Here is a 21,533-nt window from a genome sequence, read left to right as displayed (position 1 = left end):
ACACAGTTATTATTTTGTGGTGAGAACACTTTACATCCACTCTCTCAGCATTTTTTAAGAATATAATTTATGGCCAGGCGCGGTGGCTCACGCCTCTAATCCCAGCACTTTGGGAGGCCGAGGCAGGCGGATCACGAGGTCAGGAGATTGAGACCATCCTGGTGAACATGGTGAAACCTCATCTCTACTAAAAATACAAAAAAATTAGCCGGGCGTGGTGGCGGGCGCCTGTAGTCCCAGCTACTCGGGAGGCTGAGGCAGGAGAATGGCTTGAACTGGGAGGCGGAGCTTGCAGTGAGCTCATTAAGAGAGACAAGGACAAGAAGAGTCTTGGGTGGGACCTAGACAGTGGCACCTGTTGACTGAAAAGGCAGTACGCCAGGAAGATAAAGACACCCTGCAGGGTGTTGATGATGGTGAAGAGACAGGCAACAGCATAGCAACTGGGCCCACCTGTAGAATGCCCAAGGTACAGCCCAAGATGAACAGCTGATCTGTCACCTTGAATGTCAGCATCCTGGATTGGATGAGAAAAGAGGCCCATAATACACCCATAATAACAAAGGCTATTTCATCTCCATCCCATGGATAGCTCTGCCCTCTCCTGCTGGTGATTTCTCAGACTGAGTTTTGATCAACCTAGATCTTTACTGTTGATAATTCCCCACAAAAGAAATGCCATTTGGATCCAGGAAAGCATTTTAACTTGGACCAAGGAGAGTAGTGACACTTCATAATATTGGGTTTCAAAAGAAGTGTGATCAACACAAAAAAAATCAGTTGCATTTCCATGCACGAACAATGAACAACCCAAAAAGGAAATTGAGAAAACAAATCCATTTATAATAGCATCAAAAACAATAAAATACTTTGGAATTAACTTAACCAACGAGATGAAGAACCTGTACACTGAAAGCTAAAAATCATTGCTGAAAGAACTTAAAAGAGACACAAACAAATAGACATACTATGTTCATGGGCTGAATGACTTAATATTTTTGCAGAAACAGGAAAATATCCACCCTAAAACTCATATGAAATCTCAAGAATACCAAACCAAGAAGTCAAAACTATCTTGAAAAAGAACAGAGTTGGAGGTCTCACACCACACTTGCTTATTTCAAAATTTATTGTAAAACTACAGTAATCAACACAACACAGTAATGGCATGGAATCGAGTAGGGAGCCCAGAAATAAAACCTCATATATACAGTCAAATGAATTTTGATAAGGGCGCCAAGACCATTCAATGGGGAAAGGGCAGTCTTCAATAAATGATGCTGGGAAAACTGGATATGCACATGCAAAAGAATGAAGTTGGACTCTTTTCTTATATCACATATAAAAATTAACTTGGCCTGGTGCGGGGCTCACACCTGTAATCCCAGCACTTTGGGAGGCTGAGGCAGGCAGATCATGAGGTCAGGAGATTGAGACCATCCTGGCTAACACAGTGAAACCCCGTCTCTACTAAAAATACAAAAAATTAGCCAGGTGTGGTGGCACGCAGCTGTAGTCCCAGCTACTCAGGAGACTGAGGCAGGAGAATCGCTTGAACCAGGGAGGTGGAGGTTGCAGTGAGCCAAAATTGCACCATTGCACTCCAGCCTGGGCAACACAGCAAGACTCCGTCTCAAAAAAACAAAAACAAACAAACAAAAATTAACTCATAGTACATCAAAGACCTAAATGCAAGAGCTGAAACAATAAGAATCTTAGAAGAAAACATAGGGGGAAAGCCTCACAACATTAGATTTAGCAATGATTTTTTGGATATGACATCCAAAGAAAACAAAAAATATAAGTTGGACTACATCAAAATTTTAAACTTCTGCATATCAAAAGATACAATTAATAGAGTAAAAAGGTAACCCCTAGAATGGGAGAAAATATTTGCAAATCATATATCTGATAAGGGGTTAATATTCAGAATATAGAAAGAACTTCTACAACTCAACAACAAACAAAAACTTATTTAAAAATGGGCAAAGGACTTAGACATTTTTCCACAGATGACATACAGATGGTCACAACGAAGGAAAAGCCCAATGTGTGTTCTTCCATGCTTCTGTCATGTTTGTCAATGTTCCATTGGCCAAGGAAAGTCACATGACCAAGCTCATCTTCAAGGTGTGGAGAAATAAACTCCACCTCTTGATAGGAGGAGCTGCAAAGTCACATGGAAAAGAGATATACATAGAGGGACAGAAGAAGTCATTATGGCAACCATCTACCACTGTATCATTACTCATCAAGAATATGCAAATTAAATCTAAGAAACTGCTGCATACCCACTAATGTAGCTCAAATTAATTTGAGTGACAGTACCACGTGTTGCCAAAGATGTGAAGCAATGAAACTTTCATTCATTGATGTACAAATTGAGGTATAAATGGTTTCAACCACATTGAAAAACTGTCTGGCAAGATCTACTAAAGCTAAAGATAGGTCTCCTCCAAAATCCAGCAATTCCATTCCTACATTTATACTCAAGAGAAATGAATACCTATGTACACTTAACAAGAACATTCACAGCAGCTTTATTCATAATAATAAAACCTGCAGGATTATTCACAATAGCCAAAATATGGAATCAACCTAACTGCCCATCAGTGGATGAATGGATAAAGAAAATGTGGTATATCTATACAATGGAATACTATTCAGCCTTAATGAGGAAGGAAATTCTGTCATTTGTGATAACATGGATGAACCTGAAGGACAGAACTCAAATGTTCATAAACAGAATAGCATCTTTAAATTGTGGTATATTCAGACTATAGACTATTACACGGCAATTAAAAAGCATAAACTACTGATAATACAACATAGATAAATCTCAATGACACTATATTAAGTGAAAAAAACAGACACAAGAGGGCTGTTTATGGTTCCATTTACATGAACAGGAAAAACAAATCTATGGTGATAGAAGTCAGAATAATGGTAACCTTTGAGGATGAGGTGGGGCCCAAGGGAAATTTCTGGGAGGATAAAATATTTTGATGGAGGCTGTGGTGGGTATAGACATATGCAAAATTCACCAAGGTGTACCCTAAGATTTATTAACATTTATGTAAATTATACCTAAGAGAACTTTAAAACAAACAAACAAAAAAAGAACAAATAAAAATGGAGACTAGTCCCCTGGGTCTGCCACTGTAGAGAGAGTCAGGCCCGTCACATGCCACCCAGATGACCCTGATAGCCCACCTTAATTTGCTGGGCCTCAGCTTCCTCATCTGTGAATTGCGGATGATAACAGCACATACCTCAAAGTGTCAGTGTGAGGACTAAATTAAAAGATGCAAAGCTTCAGGCAGTGGCTACTGTCTGTTAATAGTAAACTCTAAATAAGTATTTACTATCATTATGATGAATGGTTGAATGTTCAGTAATAGGGAAAAGGATGATCACTTTATAAGAATAAAAGTAACAATTGTTGGAAATGTAAAAAATGTCAGTATCTATATTTAATTTCATTGCTTCAAAACATATATATGTATGTATATACATAAATTTAAAAATTGACAGAATGGACAAAGATTTTTCAGCAATACATAATCATGGTGGGAGAGTTTAACATACCTCTCTTAATAAATGCTAGATCACAGATCAATATTCATAAATGTGTAGATGGTTTTTAAACACATATGCTTGATCTAGCAGACATCTGCAGAATACAATACATTGATTTCAACCATCCATGAAGCATTTATAAAAACTGACATATACTAAGTGCATCAGTTAGGAATTATATTCAGCTGAAATAAACCTCCCACCAAAAACAAAAACAAAACAAACAAACAAACAAAAAAACCATCTTCTACCAGTAAGAAGTGCCTATTTTTCATGTATGGGACATCCAGAAACAAATAGTCCAGGGCTGCTGCAATCACATAAATATGCCAATTCTATTAAATATATCCTAAATATTTTTTAGATTACAGAAGCAAGATGGATGTGACTTCCGGCCACACTCTTAGCCTGTGGCTTTTACCCTTTATGGTCACAGGAGGGCTCCTCTAGCTCTAAATATCATGTCTCCTTGTCCAAAAGGCAAGAAGTGGAGAGATATGGCTACATGAAACCATCCCTGAACACAACATCTTCCCCAGAGTCACATCCAGTGACTTCTCACATTCATACTAGCCAGGACCAGAATAAATGGCCTGCGCTTGCTTGCAAGAAGGGCTGGGAGATGGAAGCTTTTTTTTATTATTATTTTTTTGAGACAGAGTCTCACTCTGTTGCCCAGGCTGGAGTGCAGTGGCGCAATCTCGGCTCACTGCAACCTCTGCCTCCTGGGTTCAAGCAATTCTCCTGCCTCAACCTCCCAAGTAGCTGGGATTACAGATGCATGCCACCAAACCTGGCTAATTTTTGTATTTTTAGTAGAGATGGGGTTTCACCATGTTGGCCAGGCTAGTCTCGAACTCCTGACCTCAGGTGATCCCCCCGCCTCAGCCTGGGATTACAGGCATGAGCCACCATGCCCAGCCAGGCGATGGAAGCTTTTAAATAGTGCATGCCACCAATCTGAACAGAAAACCCAGGTTCTTTTCTAAAGAGGAAGGGGCAATTTTGGCTGGCAGCTAGAAGAATAAGCCACACCAGACCTAATAGCAAATCTCAGCAAATACCTATGACTCAATAACAAAGAGGCCACATACTCTTCTCACCATGTAATTAAATTAGAAACCAACAACAAAAAGGCAACTAAGAAGTAGCCATATAACATGCAGGAACCTTCCAGAAAGATAGAAACATTCTATATCTGGAATGGAGTGTTGGTTACATGCATGTATGCATCTGTCAAACTCATCCAACTGTATACTTCAGATGTATGCATTTCGCTGTAAGTCATTATACCTCTATGAAAATATATCCACATATTAGTTTTGAAAAATCTAATTCCAAATAATAGATAGGTCAAAGAATAAATGATAATGGAGGTTAAGACAATACTTACAATCAAACCAAAATGAAAATATTATACATTGAAACATGAGATGCAGCTAAAGGAGTATTATGAGGGAAAGTCATAGCCCCATGTGTTTCTATTTTTACAAAATGGAAGTTAATTAGCAAGGGGCCCACAGTATGGATGAGACATGGGTAAAGACAGGCTACCATTCCTAATGTTCTCTCTTCCCATGTGGGTTCTTTTGTGTACAGTGAGTGAGGAGCTGTGCCTGAAGGCTTTCTCACACTGATTACATTGATAGGGTCTCCCGGCACTGTGTGTTCTCACATGTACAATAAGATGTGAAGACTGACCAAAGGCTCGCCCACATTCCTGGCATGCATAGGGCTTCTTGCCACTGTGAGTCCTTGCATGTTTCCTGAGGGATGAGGGCTCACTGAAGGCTCGCCCGCATTCCTGGCACACATAGGGCTTCTCTCCAGTGTGAGTTCGCATGTGACTCTTCAGGGTTGAAAGACGACTCAAGACCTGACCGCAAGTCCCGCACTCATACAGTTTCTCCCCTGTGTGTATCCTCTTGTGCACGTTCAGATGAGTGCTCGTCCGGAAGGGCTTGCCACACTGGTTGCATTCATATGGTTTCTCTCTGGTATGGGTTCGCAGATGTGTCTTCAGTGAAGAGTGTTCCCTGAAGGCTTTCCCACACTGGTTGCATTCAAAGGGCTTCTCTCCAGTGTGAGTTCTCACGTGGCTCCTAAGGGATGATGGCTGATTGAAGGCTTTCCCACAATCTTTACACTCATAGGGCTTCTCTCCTGTGTGGTTTCTCTGGTGCAGAATCAGGTTAAAGTTCCTTGTGAAGGTTTTCCCACACTGACTACATTCAAATGGCTTCTCTCCGGTATGGGTTCTCATGTGTCGCCGGAGATTCGAGGAATATTTGAAGGCTTGCCCACATTCTTGACAGTCAAAGCACTTCTCTGCAGTATGAGTCTTCTCATGCCTGATAAGGTCTGAGCTGTATCTGAAGGATTTTTCACATTTGGTACATGCATAGGTTTTATCCCCACTACGGATTTTCTCAGGCACGATTAGATGGGCGCTCTGGAAGAAGGAATTTCTACTCTCTTGACATTCATAGGACACCTCTCCAGCATGAATTCTCTGGTACTGGAAAAGTGGTTCGATGCTGTTAAAAGGTTTCTCAAGTTCATTATATTTATAGAGTTTTTCTCCAGGCTGAGGTTGCTCCTGTCGATGAAGGAAAATGTGAAGACCAAAGGCCTTATTAGATTCACAGATATTTTCCCCTATGTGAAATGAATGTAAGAAAAAGACAGTTCTACATCTAATACTTTTACCATTTACAGAGTCCATACCATTTCTACCGAGAGTTCCCTCAAGTGGAATAGGGTGGATACTCTGTTGCAAAGAGCTCTCTTTTCATTATTTTCATGGGGCTTCTTAGATGCAGAATTTTTCCAATTTGTGTAAGGCTAAAGTAAGTCTTAAACACTTGGTATCTGTGTCATATCTGTGAAAGTGCTTACTTGTAAGAACATGATCTATGTTGAGTTTTCCACCAATCCATGACATTCACGGACTCTCTCCCAAGGAACTGCTTCCTCCTGGGTAGGCACTTCTTGCCTTGAATCTCTCTTGGCTCTTGGGCTGCTTTTCTAACTTACAGTAACCCCAGACTCATCCTACTATAGAGAACCACGAATAATCCCTGGTGAGCCTTACCCCTTTCACATCAATGGACAGAATCTCCGTAAAAGGATCTTGGCTAGGAATTGCCTCTTGGGGTTGAAGTTGAGGCTCTGAAATAAATTAGGAAAGAAAAAGTTAAACACACAGAGAAAAAAACTGTGGGATTAAGGTGACCTAAAAAGTAAGCAAGGCACATGTGGGCTTTTTTTTTTTTCCAAATAGTGATCCTAAATACGGGAAGAAATTGCAATGAGAAGGAATGCATCTAAGAGTTAAGGAAAATTTTAAGGTGTTTGGCTAGGTGAGAAGTTATGTAATCAGATGAACATGGGAAGGAAATAGTAGGTAATTTACCAAAAAAGGATTCTATGAAGATTGTGACTAATGTTGAGGAAAAATATTAGCAAGAATGTACAGTGGGGAGGAAATGGAAAAATATACACATGGAAATATTAAATATGAAGAGAAAGTAGGACAAATCTTTCTAGGAGATTAACGTAAAGTTTTAGAGATTAAAAAGGAAAGGGAAAAAGGAAAGAAGGTGGCATTTAATAAGAGAGCTCAACCAAACAGGCTTCTCAGTCAAGGGTATGAATAGGTTGCCCTGATTGACAGTTTCCAAACTGGACACTCCCCTTACTGACCAGAGCTGATGTTCACCTGATCTGCCTGGGCTCACCTGCACAGGTGTCTGCGAGGATGCCCCTGTCAGTGGTCCACTGCTCTCCTCTTTGTTCCAAATAAGACGATGCATTGGGTTTGCACAGTTGATCAGCTGCTCATGAGAAAAACAACGCATGTCGTGGGAGGACTGTGCCATGCCCTGACACCAGGGCCAATATTCTCAAGTCTCTAGGGGCTCTAGAGATGGGAGGGGCAAAATGCTTGTGTCTAAATTCTGATGGACACAGCCAAACTTTTGCACTGAGGAACTAAATACAAATTCTCTCACTGGGTCCCAGAGGGCACTGAGGCTCTCTGGTCTACAAAACCAAGGGCCTGGTTCAGGAATACATTTGAGAAGCCCAAAAGCTTTTAATCATGGAGAGACAGAGCAGTAAAAAGATCTTCATTCCACAGAAAGGCCAGTAGACTGGAAGCTCATGAAGGTGGGAATTATGTTTTTCCACCTCTAGGTTTCCCAGACTTGCACAATTTCTGGAGCTTATGGTTGCTGCCTAAGTGTGTGATGAAAAGACAAAGCCTTGTCTGGGTGCAGTGGTTCGTATCTGTAATCCCAGCACTTTGGGAGGCTGAAGCCTCCCAAAGTGGATTGCTTGAGCCCAGAAGTTCGAGACCAGTCTGGGCAACACGGCAAAACCCCATCTCGACAAAAAAAGTACAAAAATTAGCCAGGTGTGATGACACACACCTGTGGTCCCAGCTACTCAGGAGGCTGGGGTGCGAGGATCATCTGAGCCCAGGAAGTGGAGGTTGCAGTGAGCCAGAGGTTGCAGTGAGCCAAGGTCACGCCATCACACTCCAGCCTGGGCAACAGAGCAAGACTCTGTCTCAGAAAAAAAAAAAAAAAAGGAAAGAACAAAAAGAAAGATGAAGTCGCCTTACCCACAGAGGCCAGGTTCCTATAGTTCTCCAGCATCACATCTCTATACAGGCTCCTCTGAGTAGAGTCCAGAAACACCCATTCTTCTGGGGTGAACACCACAGCCACATCTGCAAAGGTGACTGGTTCCTAAAACACACATCCATCCCAGCTCAGCCAGGGACCACCCCCACCAGTACGCCAGAGGATGCTGGAGGCGGGCAGGCCTGGGGAAGGGAAACCCCACGCAGAGGACTTTCAGACAGGGTTCTGAGATCCCCCAGAATCTGCTCCTGGGCTCAGGACTCTGAACTAGAACTCCTCTCTCTACACTCCACTCCTTAAGTAAGAAAGGCAAGAGGCAATAACTAATGTTGCGAGTCCTGGACCTCAGGACAGGACGTATCTACTGACAAGGAGCCAGGAAGCTCTTGCAGATTTGTCCCCCTTCTAGCTCCAGGGTCCAGCAGACCTGAGCATGGTACAGGCAAGAGGGAACGACCTGGAAAATGACTCAACTCTTTGTTCAGTGAGACCATGAAGACCACAAAATGAGGACGGCTCACATCCTTGCTTTGTTTTCCCTCCTGGGGCTCAGCAGCCTCAGGAGGGTCTGAATGAGGTGGTGGGATCATGGCCCATGCTCCCTTGCTGACACCCACTGCAAGAGGCCGAGTCCCTGAAGCATAGAGACCAACCCCATGAAATGATCCAGGCAGGTCACAGGAAGAGGGCAAGTCCAGCCTTTGAGCACAGCAGTGTTCTTTTAGAACAAGAAGCTCTTACCTACCTGTGAACAGGCGGTTGGCAGCCCAGGAGCCATAGCTTCTTCCTCTACTCTGTCCTCCTGAAGCCAGGCAGGGTCCCGTGCAGGCACAGCTAGGGGAGAAGCGAGGAGGTGTGAGGGTTGGTGCCTGGCCTACTGGGCACACTCACAGGCCCCAAGGCTGCCCACCCTGGCTGTGAGTGATCACATCTGTACACACACACATGCCCACACTCACAGGGACACACACATGTAGACACATATCTGCAAGCTCTTGCACACACATGCAATCACATACCTACGTACACACGGACATGCACACATATACATGCAAACACAGTTACACACCACATGTACCTGTGCATATATATAACATATACACACAGACCAGCATACACACACTTATAGACATGCACGCAGACACACGCGTGCGTGCGCACGCACACACACACACACACACATATCCCTTCATTCCATATCCCAAGAGCTATAGACTCAATAATTCACCAGGAGACTCCAGTGCTCCTGCAGCACCCACCACTGTCCCCTGACTCAGCCTTGGGACAGCTCTTCCTCCCCGGCTGCCTGGCCCCTTCCTCTGCCCCCCTACACTGCAGGGCTAGTAGTGCTCCAGGACTAACCACAAGTAGAGGGCAGATAAACCACAACCAACCTGCAGGTCTGCCTTAAAAGGAAACTTCCTTCCCACCTGCCGTCAAATCAACACCACTCCTCCCTCTGCACCAGGCATCCTCCTTCTGGCCTATGACAGACAAGCAAGCAACTCCCAGATCATCCCTCGTCCCCTGCGTCCTCACCTCTCCCTCCCGATGGGACCTTTCCCCTCACTTTTTAAAGCTGACCCACACCCAATCCCTGACCCCATGTGTTTTCTGCAGCTGCCATAACAAAGTATCAAACTGAGTGGCTTAAAACCACAGACATGTATCCTCTCGCAGTTTTAGAGACCAGGAGTCCAAAACTAAGCTCAGCAGGGCCACGCCGCCTCTGACACTCTGAGAAGAGTCCTTTCTTGCGTCTCCCTGGCTTCTGGTGGTGGCCATCAATGCTTGGGGCTCCTTGGCTTGTGGATGCATCACTCCAGTGTCTGCCTCCCCCGTCACACGGTCCCCTCCCTGTGTCTGTCTTCACGTGGCGTCTTCCTCATGTTCTCATAAGGATACAGTCATGATGGATTGGGGGCCCACCCTTGTGACCTCCTAACTTGGTTACAGCTGCGAAGACCCTATTTCCAATAAGGCCACATTCACAGGGTTAGGACTTCAGCCTGTCTTTTTGGAGGGGTACAAGTCAAGCCATAACACCCCACTTTTCCCTTGGGCTACCTCTATCTCTTCATTTCCTATCATGGGCTATCTACCCTCCGTGCCCACTTCCTCCCCTCCCACTTGCTTCTCATTGCCACCGTTCCAAGGGCCGGCACCACCCTGGAATCACCAGTGACCTCCATCCGTGCTGGGAAATCCCACTGATGTGTGTTCGTCGTCCGATCTCTTCTAGGTTTGCTGTTGTTGTTGTTGCTGCTCCGGTTATTGTTTTGAACCAGAGTCTTGCTCTGTCACCCAGGCTGGAGTGCAGTGACACAATCACAGCTCACTGCAGCCTCAAACTCCTGGGCCCAAGTGATCCTCCCACTTCAGCCTCCCAAGTAGCTAAGACTACGCGTGTGTGCCACTACACCCAGTTAATTTTAAAAAAATTTTTTTTAGAGATGGGGGTCTCACTATGTTGCCCAGGCTAGCCTTGAATTCCTGGCCTCAAGCGATCCTCCCACCTCAGCCCCCTGAGTAGCCAGGATTATAGCTGCAAGCCACCGCACCTAGCCAATCCCTCCTTCTTATAGCCCACCCAGCCTGTGATCGGTGATCACAACCTTGGCCTCCTCTTTTTCCTGTAAGAGCTTCTCCTCCAACATGTTGCCGGCATCCACAGGTTGCAGGCCCTCCTCTTCGCGCCTACCTCAACTCTCTCTGCCTTGGCATGCAACCTCACCCATTCTCTGGGTGTCAATTCCCACATCTTCATGATGAAGCCCAAATCTCTAGGCTGACTCTCACATCTGAACACCAGACCATGTATCCAACCATTGGCTCAAATCTTTCTGCCCATCTCAGGGAACAGGAATAGAATGTACCCAAAATGAGGTCCAGAGGTCAGAGCTTCCAACCACAGAGGATTCGTTCCAGGCCTGGAAACCTCCTAGCTTTTGCCCTGATGGGTTTTAAACTTGCTCAGGACCCATGACCCCTTTTTCCCTTCCAGTTTCTCCTTTTGAAATGGGAATGTCTATCCCATGCTTGCCCCATCACTGTATCTTGGAAGCGGATCACTTGCTTTCTGATTTCTCACAGGTTCGCAGATGGAGAGGAATTTGGCCCCACAATGGACCACGCTCTGAGTCTCCCTCATACTTGCTGTAGATGACTGACATCATGAGTTGTGGGATTCTCATCAGATGAGATGAGCTTTTGAGTTGATGGTGCTTAGATGAGATTTTGCACTTAGAGTTGATGCTAGAATGGATTACAACTTTGGGAATGTCGGGATCACATGAGTGTATTTTGCATGTGGGAAGGACACAAATTTGGGGGGACTAGAGAACAGACTGCTATGGCTTGAATTGTGTCCCCCCAAAAACTGGGAAGCCCTAACCCCTAGTATTTCAAAATGTGACCTTATTTGGAAATAGGATTGTTACAGATGTAATGAGTTGAGATGATACGAGAGTAGGGTAGGCCCTTAATCCAATACGATGGTTCTCCTAAGAGAAGAGACAGAGACACAGAGGGGAGACGGCCATGAGGCAACACAGGCAAAGACGGGAGGGCTGCGTCCACAAGCTAAGGAGCACCAAGGGCTGCAGGCCACCGTTAGAAGACAGGAGGCAGGATCCTCCCCCAGAACCATTAGAGGAAGCACACCCATGTCGAAACCTTAATTTCAGACTTCTGGGATCCTAAACTGTGAAAGAGAAATTTCCGTTATTAAAAAAAAAACAAAAACAAAACAAAACAAAAAAAAACAACTAGGTCAGGTGCAGTGGCTCACAACTGTAATCCCAGCATTTTGGGAGGCTGAGGCCAGTGTATCACTTGAGGTCGGGAGACCAACCTGGCCAATATGGCGAAACCCCATCTCTACTAGAAATACAAAAATTATCTGGGTGTGGTGGCACACATCTGTAGTCCCAGCCACTCGGGAGGCTGAGGCACGGGAATCACTTGAACCCAGGAGGCGGAGGTTGCAGTGAGCCAAGATTGCACCACTGCACTCCAGCCTGGGCAACGGAGCAAGACTAGGTCTTAAAAAATAAATAAATAAATAAATAAATGAAACTCATCACCGTCCTCCACCATGTCCTCGATCTCAGGAAGTGCTGTCCCTGTCTTTGATCAGAAATCTCACCCCTCTCTGACACTCTACACATCCCAGCAACTAATCAGAATAAATAGTGAGGACATCTCTACATGGCAGTACTCACCCCCAAGCCCCTCTCCCACCCATCCCCGCTACAGCCAATGCCTACGTCGAGCCTTTTCTTTTTAGATCCACTGAAATGTCCCCCTCAGAGTGCCCCATCCTGAGGTCTCCTCCCCTGCACAAAGAGCCTCTTCTCTCCTTTTCTCCGATAGGACCCGTTCCCTTTCTTCGCAGCCCTTTCCCATCTGTAACCAGCTATGTATTGTAGCCATGGGTGTTTATTTTCTGTCATCCTCACTGGATTGGAAGCTTTGTAAGAATCAGCCTGGGTGCTTTTACCACCCTGTTCCCGATACCCTACTTGGCACAAAAATGCTCCATGTCATTGGTAAATGAATATATGAACCATCAAATTAACTCAACCTCAATACAAATGTTTTATATGCATTATTACTATAAATGTTTTGAGACAGGGTCTTGCTCTCTCACCCAGGCTGGACTAGCTCACAGCAGCCTTGAATTCCTGGGCTCAAGTGATTCTCCCTCCTCAGCCTCCTGAGTAGCGAGACCACACGTGCACACAACCATGCCTGGCTAATTTTCTTATTTTGTAGAGATGGGGTCTTGCTATGTTGCCCAGGCTGGTCTCGAACTCCTGGCCTCAAGAAGTCCTCCCTCCCACCTCAGCCTCCCAAAGTGCTGCGATTACAGGCATGAGCAACCACGCCTGGCCTCTATGTGTTTTAAATCATTCCTCACTTCCCTACTGTGCAGAAAGGAGTGAACCCACCAGGCCTGGATGGACTCCTTAGTGAGATGTGTTTACAAGGTTAGCCCTTGGGCTAACCAAGAGCTAACCAAGTCTGAGAACTTGGATTTCAGGAAGGTTCCCACCCCCCTAACTGATAAAAGAAACTCACTCCACTTAAACCACTTGTACAAACAATGCGGTTTATGTTGAACACCTGCTTTCCTTCTTAAAGTCTGGAATTTAGGGACTGTATCCTCCAAAACTCACGCTGAAATGTTAATCCCCAGTGTCGGAGGTGGGATTTGGGGGCCGATCCCTCAAGAATTGATTAATGCTCTCCAACGGAGAGAATGAGTACTCTTCTATTACTTCCCAAGGGAGCCGGTTGTTAAAAAGAGCCTGGCATCTTTCCCCCTTCCCTTCCCTCCCCACCACCCCGCTCCTGCTTCCTCCCTCACCATGTGATCTCGACACACTGGCTCCCCTTCCCCTTCTGCCATAAGTGGAAGCAGCCTGAGGCCCTCTCCAGGAGCAGATGTTGGTGCCATGCTTCTGGTACAGCCTGCAGAACCGTAAGTCAAATACACTTCTTGTTTTTTCAAACAGGGTCTCACTCTGTCACCCAGGCTGGGGTGCAGTGGTGCAATCTCAGCTCACTGCAACCTCTGCCTCCCAGGCTCAAGTGATTCTCCCACCCTAGCCTCCCAAGTAGCTGGGATTATAGGCACATGCCACCATGCCTGGCTAATTTTTGTATTTTTAATAGGGACATGGTTTCACCATGTTGGCCAGGCTCCTGACCTCAAGTGATCGGCCCACCTTGGCCTCCCAAAGTGCTGGGATTCCAAGCGTGAGCCACTGCGCCTATCCTTCTTTTCTTTATAAATCACCCAGACTCTGGTATTCCCTTATAGCAACACGAACCAACTAAGACAGGCACATTCTGGGCTGTACCTCAAGTCAGCCTACTTGGCCAGTGAAAACGGTGTGCGCCCAGTCTCTAATAAGCTTTGCTAGTAGACAACATTGCATGTGGTGCTGGCACAACTTGGCGATAGAGGAATTAAGCCTGTCCTGGGCAACTCTGCTCGGAGAGGACTCTGGAAGCCTGGCTCTGGTTTCCTCTAGGCTTCCTTTTGCTTTTTTTTTTTTTTTTTTTTTTTTTTTGAGACAGAGTCTTACTGCAACCTCCTCCTCTCGGGTTCAAGCGATTCTGCTGCCTCACCACCACGCTCGGCTAATTTTTGTATTTTTAGTAGAGATGGGTTTTTGCCATGTTGGCCAGGCCAGTCTCCAACTTCTGGCCTCAGGCGATCCGCCCGCCTCGGCCTCCCAAAGTGCTGGGATTAGGCGTGAGCCACAGTGCCCGGCACCCCCTTTGTTGATTCTGCTTAATATCCACTTGCGGTAATAAATCATAGCCATGAGTACGACATCTCCTGTGAGTCCTCCTAGTGGATCATCGGGCCTGGGGTGGTCTTGGGGGAACCCAGCACACCTCCTCCACACTCAACCCCAAGTCTAGACCAGCACCACTCTACTCCTAACAGCCTCCACCTACCACTGCTTTCCTCGCTGAGCCCACACTCCTCACAGGTGCTGGGGGTGGGGTTCTGTTAAAATCACAGGTGCAAGGCCGGGCACGGTGGCTCACACCTGTAATGTCAGCACTTTGGGAGGCCGAGGCGGGCGGATCATGAGGTCAGGAGATCGAGACCATCCTGGCTAACATGGTGAAACCCCATCTCTACTAAAAATACAAAAAATTAGCCAGGCGTGGTGGCAGGCGTCTGTAGTCCCAGCTACTCGGGAGGCTGAGGCAGAAGAATGGCATGAACCCCAGAGGCAGAGCTTGCAGTGAGCCGAGATTGCGCCACTGCACTCCAGTCTGGGCGACAGAGCGAGACTCCATCTCAAAAAAAAAAAAAAATCACAGGTGCATTGCACCACTCACCTAAACACGTCACTGGCTCCCAGTGGGCTTAGAACATGGGCCAAGGTTCTTGTCCTGCACTTCCAAGCCCTGAACAATCTGGAACCTGCTTCTTCTTCAATCAGCTCACACCACTCTCTCTCCACTTCTCCCTCCTCCCTTCACAGCATCTTCCATGGGCCCTGGATGCAAACGGTTCTCTGCTCCACGGGGAATTTTATCAATGTTGTTCCTAAGCCTGATATCCTCTCTCCCAACCTCCCAACAGCCCAACACCTGACCAAGCTAAATGTTATAGTATTTATCATGGTCTAGGTCAGGGTTTGTCTCCCAGGGTACATTTGGTGTTGAGCTGTCATTCCAAAATACCATGTACTAGGTGACTTAACAGAAATTTGCTGCTAACAGTTCTGGATGCTGGAAGTTTGAGATCAAGATGCCAGCATGGTTGGTTTCTGGTGAGGGCTCTCTTCCTGGCTTGCAGACAGCTGCCTTCTGGCTGTGTCCTCACATGGGCGAGAGACAGCTGTGGCGTCTCTTCCTCTTTTTGTAAGGGCTTGAGTTCTGTTGGTTCAGGGCTTCACCCTTATGACCTTATTTAACCTTTGTCACCTCCTTAGAGGCCCCATCTCCCATGGCACCTTCGGGGGAGACACTAGGGCTTCAACACGAACTTTGGGGAGGGGAAGCACAATTCAGTCTGTACCATCTAGAGACAGTTTAGCTTTTCATGACTAGGGGGTATGTGGATGTTACGAGCTGAAGTGCATTACCCCAAAAATTCCTATCTTGAAGTCTTAACCCCTGGTATCTTATCTCACCCCTGGTAACCATATTTGAACATAGATAGAGTCTTTAGAGGTAATTAAATTAAAATGATGTCAGTAGGGCGGGCCCTAGTCCAATATGACTGGTGTACTTAAAAGACGTATTAGTCCGCTTTGCACTGCTATAAAGAACTACCTGAGACTGGGGAATTTATAAAGAAAAGAGGTTTAATTGGCTCCTGGTTCCACAGGTTGTATAGGAAGCATGGCTGGGCAGGACTCAGGAAACTTACAATCATGGCGGAAGGCAAAGGGGAAGCAGGCACGTGCTACATGGCTGGAGCAGGAGGAAGAGAGTGAAGCGGGAGGTGCTACACACTTTTAAACAACCGGATCTCGTGAGAACTCACTCACTATCAAGAGAACAGCAAGGGGAAGTCCACCCCCATGATCCAGTCACCTCCCACCAAGCCCTTCCTCCAACATTGGAGATTACAATTTGACATGAGATTTAGGCGGGGACACAAATCCAAACCCCATCACAAGAAGACGACATTTGGACACAGGCATGTACAGGGGGAAGATGATGTGAAGACACAGAGACAAGATGGCCATCTACACACCAAGGAGAGGCTTCCAAAGGAACCAGCCCTGCCAACACCTTGATCTCAAGCTTCTGGCCTCCAGAGTGGTGAGACAACATATTTCCGCTGTTTAATCCACCCAGTTGGTGGAACTTTGATATGGCAGCCCTGGTAAACTCATAGAGGAAAAGCACTCCTAGCGTCTAGTTGAGTTGAGGCCAGGGATGCTGCTCAACATCCTACAATGCATAGGACGGCCCACAACTGAGAGTAAACAGGCCCCAGTATCAGCGGTGTTGCAGTTGAGAAACCCTGGCCTAAGCTTAAATATCCATCCTTTCCCAGAACTCTCCCCTGCGCCCTGAGATGAAGTCCTTGTACAACACGCTTGCATTGGACTCTGTTACTCATTTCAAACTCTGACCACCCAGCGGACTGTGAGCTCCACGGAAGAGGGGTCAGTATTTTCTTTGTGACTGTTTCCTGGTCCCCATCTCACCACCAGATGATGACAATGGTGGTGTTACCCGCTTCACGAAGTAACAAAATAGGCCGGGCACGGTGGCTCACACCTCTGGTCCTAGCACTTTGGGAGGCCGAGGTGGGCAGATCACTTGAGGTCAAGAGTTTGAGACCAGCCTGGCCAACATGGCAAAACCCTGTCTCTACTAAAAATACCATAATTAGCCGGGCATGGTAGCGCACACCTGTAATCCCAGCTACTTGGGAGGCTGAGGCAGGAGAATCGCTTGAACCCAGGAGGCAGAGGTTGCAGTGAGCCAAGATCACGCCACTGTACTCCAGCCTGGGTGACAGAGCGAGATGCTGTCTCAATTGAAAAAAAAAAAAAGAAGTAGTAACAAAATAGAGCCTAGCCCAGAAGGCTTACCAAAAATATACTGAAGAGCAACACATGACCTAGATCTAAGAATTGTTCCCTGTCAAGAAGATAACAGAGATTCCAGACACAAGAGTGGATGGCACTTTTAAGAAACAAAGTTTATTATTCTTACTAAAAGGCAAACTGGAAGAAAACAAACACCTTACCATTAAAGCTAAAATGTTATTTGTCTTCTAGAATTAATTTCTTCCCCACTTCTCAGGAGAAGTGGCTTTGAACCTCTTTTTTTAGAGACAGGGACTCATTCTGTCACCCAGGCTGCAAATACAGTAAAGCAACTGTAGTTCACATCAGCCTTGACCTCCTGGGCTCAAGCGATCCTTCTGCCTCAGTCTCTCAAGTAGCTAGGACTTAGGAGGCACCACCTGTGGCTAATTTTTTTTTTTTTTTTAGAAATAGGGGTCTCACTATGTTACCCAGGCTGGTCTCGAACTCCTGGCCTCAAGCAATCCTCCTGCCTACGCCTTGCAAAGCACTGGGATTAAAGGCATGAGCCACTGCAACCAGCCTGAACCTCATTTTTAAAAACCCAGTTAAAACACAGGCCATTTCTAGTAAATTCAATCATAATTTTCAAAAATCGACATTATCGTGTAGTCAAGAATTTCATGTTGCCCAAAGAGAGGTCGGGCCTTTTCCTGCTGTTGAGTGAACCTCTCTTTCTTAACAGAAAAATCTGTCACTGGAAGTGCCCTCCTGCTTAAACACACAAATAACGAGAGAGGCTTTCTGCATCCTCTCCCTATGGTGCCACGGCAGTGCCTGCAGTCAGAGGAAATGTAGGCAGGATGGGATACAAGTTCCTGGACAGAACACAAGGATAGCAGGGCCCTCTGGCCACGTGTTCCATGCGGCACTCACTCACCAGAATCCCCGGCCACCCCCGGGTCGGGGTGGCCCAGCGTAGGCACTGGTATCAACACCCTCTGAATCTGCACAGCGGCCTTTAGTCCCTGCACAGAGTGACAGGGGTCACAGTTAGAGTCAAGAGGCTGAGGGGGTCCACTCACACCTGCTCACCCCAGATGAATGTGCATGTTTGATCCTGCTTTGGGGAACATATTAATAAAAGAAGAGATAGACCCATTTACCTTGTCAGGATTTACCCAATCCTTAAATACAAAGCTAATCACTGGGATCCAAAATGGCCTGGAGAGAGGGTGCCCAGGCAGGGGCTGGGGAAGGTGGCACCCTCCAAGGAGGCTCTAGAAGTCAGGGAAAAGCTGGGAAAACAGTGGGGAGTGGATGGCCAGGAGGTTGAGGGGTAGAGGGAAGATTGGAGGTGGACCTGCGTGAGAGAGGAGCAGGCAGTCAGTGAGTTTTTCTGGGAGGAAGACCCCTCCTTGGAGTAGGGTGTGAACTCTTCTCTGCTGGCAGCTGCTTGTTCAGGAAACACGTCTGACCTGACTAAGGGATCGCTCTGGCTTCTGTGTCCAGGGTGGGGCCCAGGCGCCTGTCAGGAGCCGACCTAGAGTCCAGGAGAGCTAACAGTGGCTCTGGGCAGGGGGGCAGCAGCAGGGACAGGAGGGGCAGCTGGAGGTGGGTTACATTTTGGAGATAACGCTAGCAGGACTTGGTGGTGGATGGGGGGTGGGAGGTACATGCAGCAGGTCCCTTGGGCGAGGGAACAGGGCAGGGACAAGTGGGAGGAGGCCTTTTCTCCTCGTGCGGGGCTCAGGACGTGCCTTACAGCAGTAGTCACCAACCTTTTTGGCACCAGGGACCAGTTTCATGGAAGACAATCTTTCCACAAACCAGGGTGGGGGGATGGTTTTGGCATGAAACTGTTCCACCTCAATTATCAGGCATTAGTTAGATTCTCATAAGGAGCCTGCAGCCTAGATCCCTCACATGCGCAGTTCACAATAGGATTCGCGCTTCCCCGAGAATCCAGTGCTGCTGCTGATCCGACAGGAGGCGGAGATCAGGCATGGATGCTCGCCCGCCGCTCACCTCCTGCTCTGCAGCCTGGTTCCTAATAGGCTAGGGGCTAGCACTGGTCCACGGCCTGGGGGTTAGCAACCTTTGCCTTACAGCGGCTCTCTCTCCCATTCTCTCTCTGCCTTGGTAAGGACACACAGGGCCCAGAGCCAAGAGGTCCTCGCTTCCCTGAGCCTGCTCAGGTCATAGGACCTGCCAGTTCCTGTCAGTTTCAAGGTCGTGGAAGCAGTGGGACTGGGGTGGAAGGACAGGAAGAAAAAAGGCTGGACCAGGAAAGGCAGGGCCCACAGTCTAACAACCAGACCCTCCCCCAGGACCCACCCTGGAGCCCGCCATCACCCTGGGGACAAGTATATTCAACACAGAAACAGACTGCACCACCCCAAGCCCACAGCCTGGGCCTCCTACAGGCCCCAGACACCCTCCTTCCCCTCCCCTACCCCAATTTACAGACACCCCGCACCCTAGGCCTTCCTGACTGCACCTGGTGCCATCACAGTGAACCTCTCCCAGGCTTACCGTGTATCCCGGAGACCAAGGCGGCTCCTGGAGAGCTGGCCGGTCCTCTTGAGTCAATGGTGTCTCCTTCGCTCCTACGGAGGGCACCAGCTGCATCCTCAGGAACAGCCCCGGCCCCTGGGAAAAGACAGGAGGGTGCTGAGCAGGACAGAGGTAGCACTGCAGCTGTTCTTGGCCCAAGAGACCTTTGGTTTGGGGCTTAGGGCTGCCAGATGTCAAGGCAAATGGAGCCGGGTGCGGTGGCTCATGCCAATAATCCCAGCACTTTGGGAGGCTGAGGTGAAAGAATTGCTTGAGGCCAGGAGTTCAAGACCAGCCTGGCCAACATGGCGAAGCCCCATTGACATGGTTTGGCTCTGTCCCCACCAAAATCTCATCTTGAATTCCCACGTGTTGTGAGAGGGACCCAGTGGGAGGTAATTGAATCATGGGGGCAGGCCTTTCCCATGATTGTTCTCATGATAATAACTAAGTCTCATGAGATCTGATGGTTATTATAAGGGGAGTTTTCCTGTGCAAGGTCTCTTTAGTTCCTGTCATCCATGTAAGACGTGACTTGCTCCTCCTTGCCTTCTGCCATGATTGTGAGGCGAGGCTTCCCCAGCCACGTGGAACTGTAAGTCTAACGAAATCTCTCTTTTGTAAATTGCCCAGTCTCGTTGGGTATATCTTTATTAGTAGCATGAAAACAGACTGATACACCCATCTCTACTAAAAATACAAAAATTAGCCAAGTGTGGTAGTGCACGCCTATAGTCCCAGCTGCTCGGGAAGCTGAAGCACGAGAATCACTTGAACCTGGGAGGCAGAAGTTGCAGTGAGCTGAGATTGCATTACTGCACTCCAGCCTGGGTGACAGAGCGAGACTGTGTCTTTAAAAAAAAAAAAAAAGGCAAGGTACACGGGTCTGGCATCTGGTAGCCTCAGATCTAGTAACTACTCCCAACCTACTGCAGGCACCAGCCGCCACCGAGGGTCTCCAGGATTTAACACACTGCAGATGCAGAGACAGACCTGAGGTTAGGACAGAGCCCCTGGAGAGGCTATGAGATGTTTCACTACAGAACGTTAGGGTGTGGCACAGAGGGGTGGCCGTGTGAAGAGGCAGCAGGAGGGTGGCCACCTGCAAGCCAAGGAGAGAGGCCTCAGGAGAACCCAGCCCTGCTGCCACCTTGATCTTGGGTTTCTGGCCTCCAGAAGGGTAAGAAAATAAATTTCTGCTGTTTAAGTCACCCAAAAAACAAAAAAGAAAGAAAGGTCAGGAGATATCGGTTCTGAATAGGAATGCTGTCATTGTCCACAGGGCATCCATCATTCACAGGGTCAAACTGCCTGCCAACTTTGTCTCTAACTCCCCTGTGACCCACAGCCCACACACCATACAGTTCTTATCTCACCGGCTCCTTATCTCAGTCAATATTTCCCCTGCCCTAAAACAGCCAGGGACAGCACTTACCCGCCAAGGTCCACTAAAATTATTCAAACTGACCAATCCTGGGCGGTTTACCCTGCCCAGCCTCACCTTTCCTGTGGAAACCCCAAGAAAGGCTATGGCCTGGGCTATCCCCTTGCTCCTTTCTGCCCCCAGGCTGACCTTGGTGCTTCCCTGTGTGGACCTGTGTGGCATGGTGTACCCTGTCCTCCCAGGAAATACAAGTAATCAAAATTTTCCAATGACATTGGCCTTTCTGAGTCATAAATTAAAATCGCACAGGTACATTTTGAGACAAATGTTTGCATCAGAATC

At 47.2% G+C, this 21,533-nt stretch overlaps 1 protein-coding gene across 10 annotated transcripts in view; it reads right to left on the bottom strand.

Moving 5' to 3' along the window:
- Positions 1-240: 240 nt before the first annotated feature.
- LOC105496692 (zinc finger protein 333) overlaps positions 241-21,533 on the bottom strand; it is a 35,124-nt gene continuing 13,831 nt past the window's right edge. For 4 of the 10 annotated variants that reach the window (XM_071087311.1, XM_071087307.1, XM_071087310.1 and 1 more), the window contains exons 6-12: positions 19,787-19,903; positions 18,192-18,279; positions 8,974-9,062; positions 8,207-8,333; positions 7,320-7,415; positions 6,674-6,750; positions 246-6,178 (exon numbers count right to left, since the gene is read on the bottom strand). In XM_071087311.1, coding sequence (XP_070943412.1) covers positions 5,081-6,178; positions 6,674-6,750; positions 7,320-7,415; positions 8,207-8,333; positions 8,974-9,062; positions 18,192-18,279; positions 19,787-19,903 — 1,692 coding nt within the window. In that variant the 3' untranslated portion in view covers positions 246-5,080. Of the gene's footprint in view, positions 6,179-6,673; positions 6,751-7,319; positions 7,416-8,206; positions 8,334-8,969; positions 9,063-18,191; positions 18,280-19,786; positions 19,904-21,533 lie in introns of those variants that run through there. The other 6 variants (XM_011767418.3, XM_011767457.3, XM_071087313.1 and 3 more) reach the window with 4 other exon arrangements.

The sequence above is a fragment of the Macaca nemestrina genome, chromosome 20 (assembly GCF_043159975.1).
Source record: "Macaca nemestrina isolate mMacNem1 chromosome 20, mMacNem.hap1, whole genome shotgun sequence".
NCBI lineage: Eukaryota > Metazoa > Chordata > Mammalia > Primates > Cercopithecidae > Macaca > Macaca nemestrina.
This window is presented reverse-complemented; position numbering and strand designations above follow the sequence as displayed.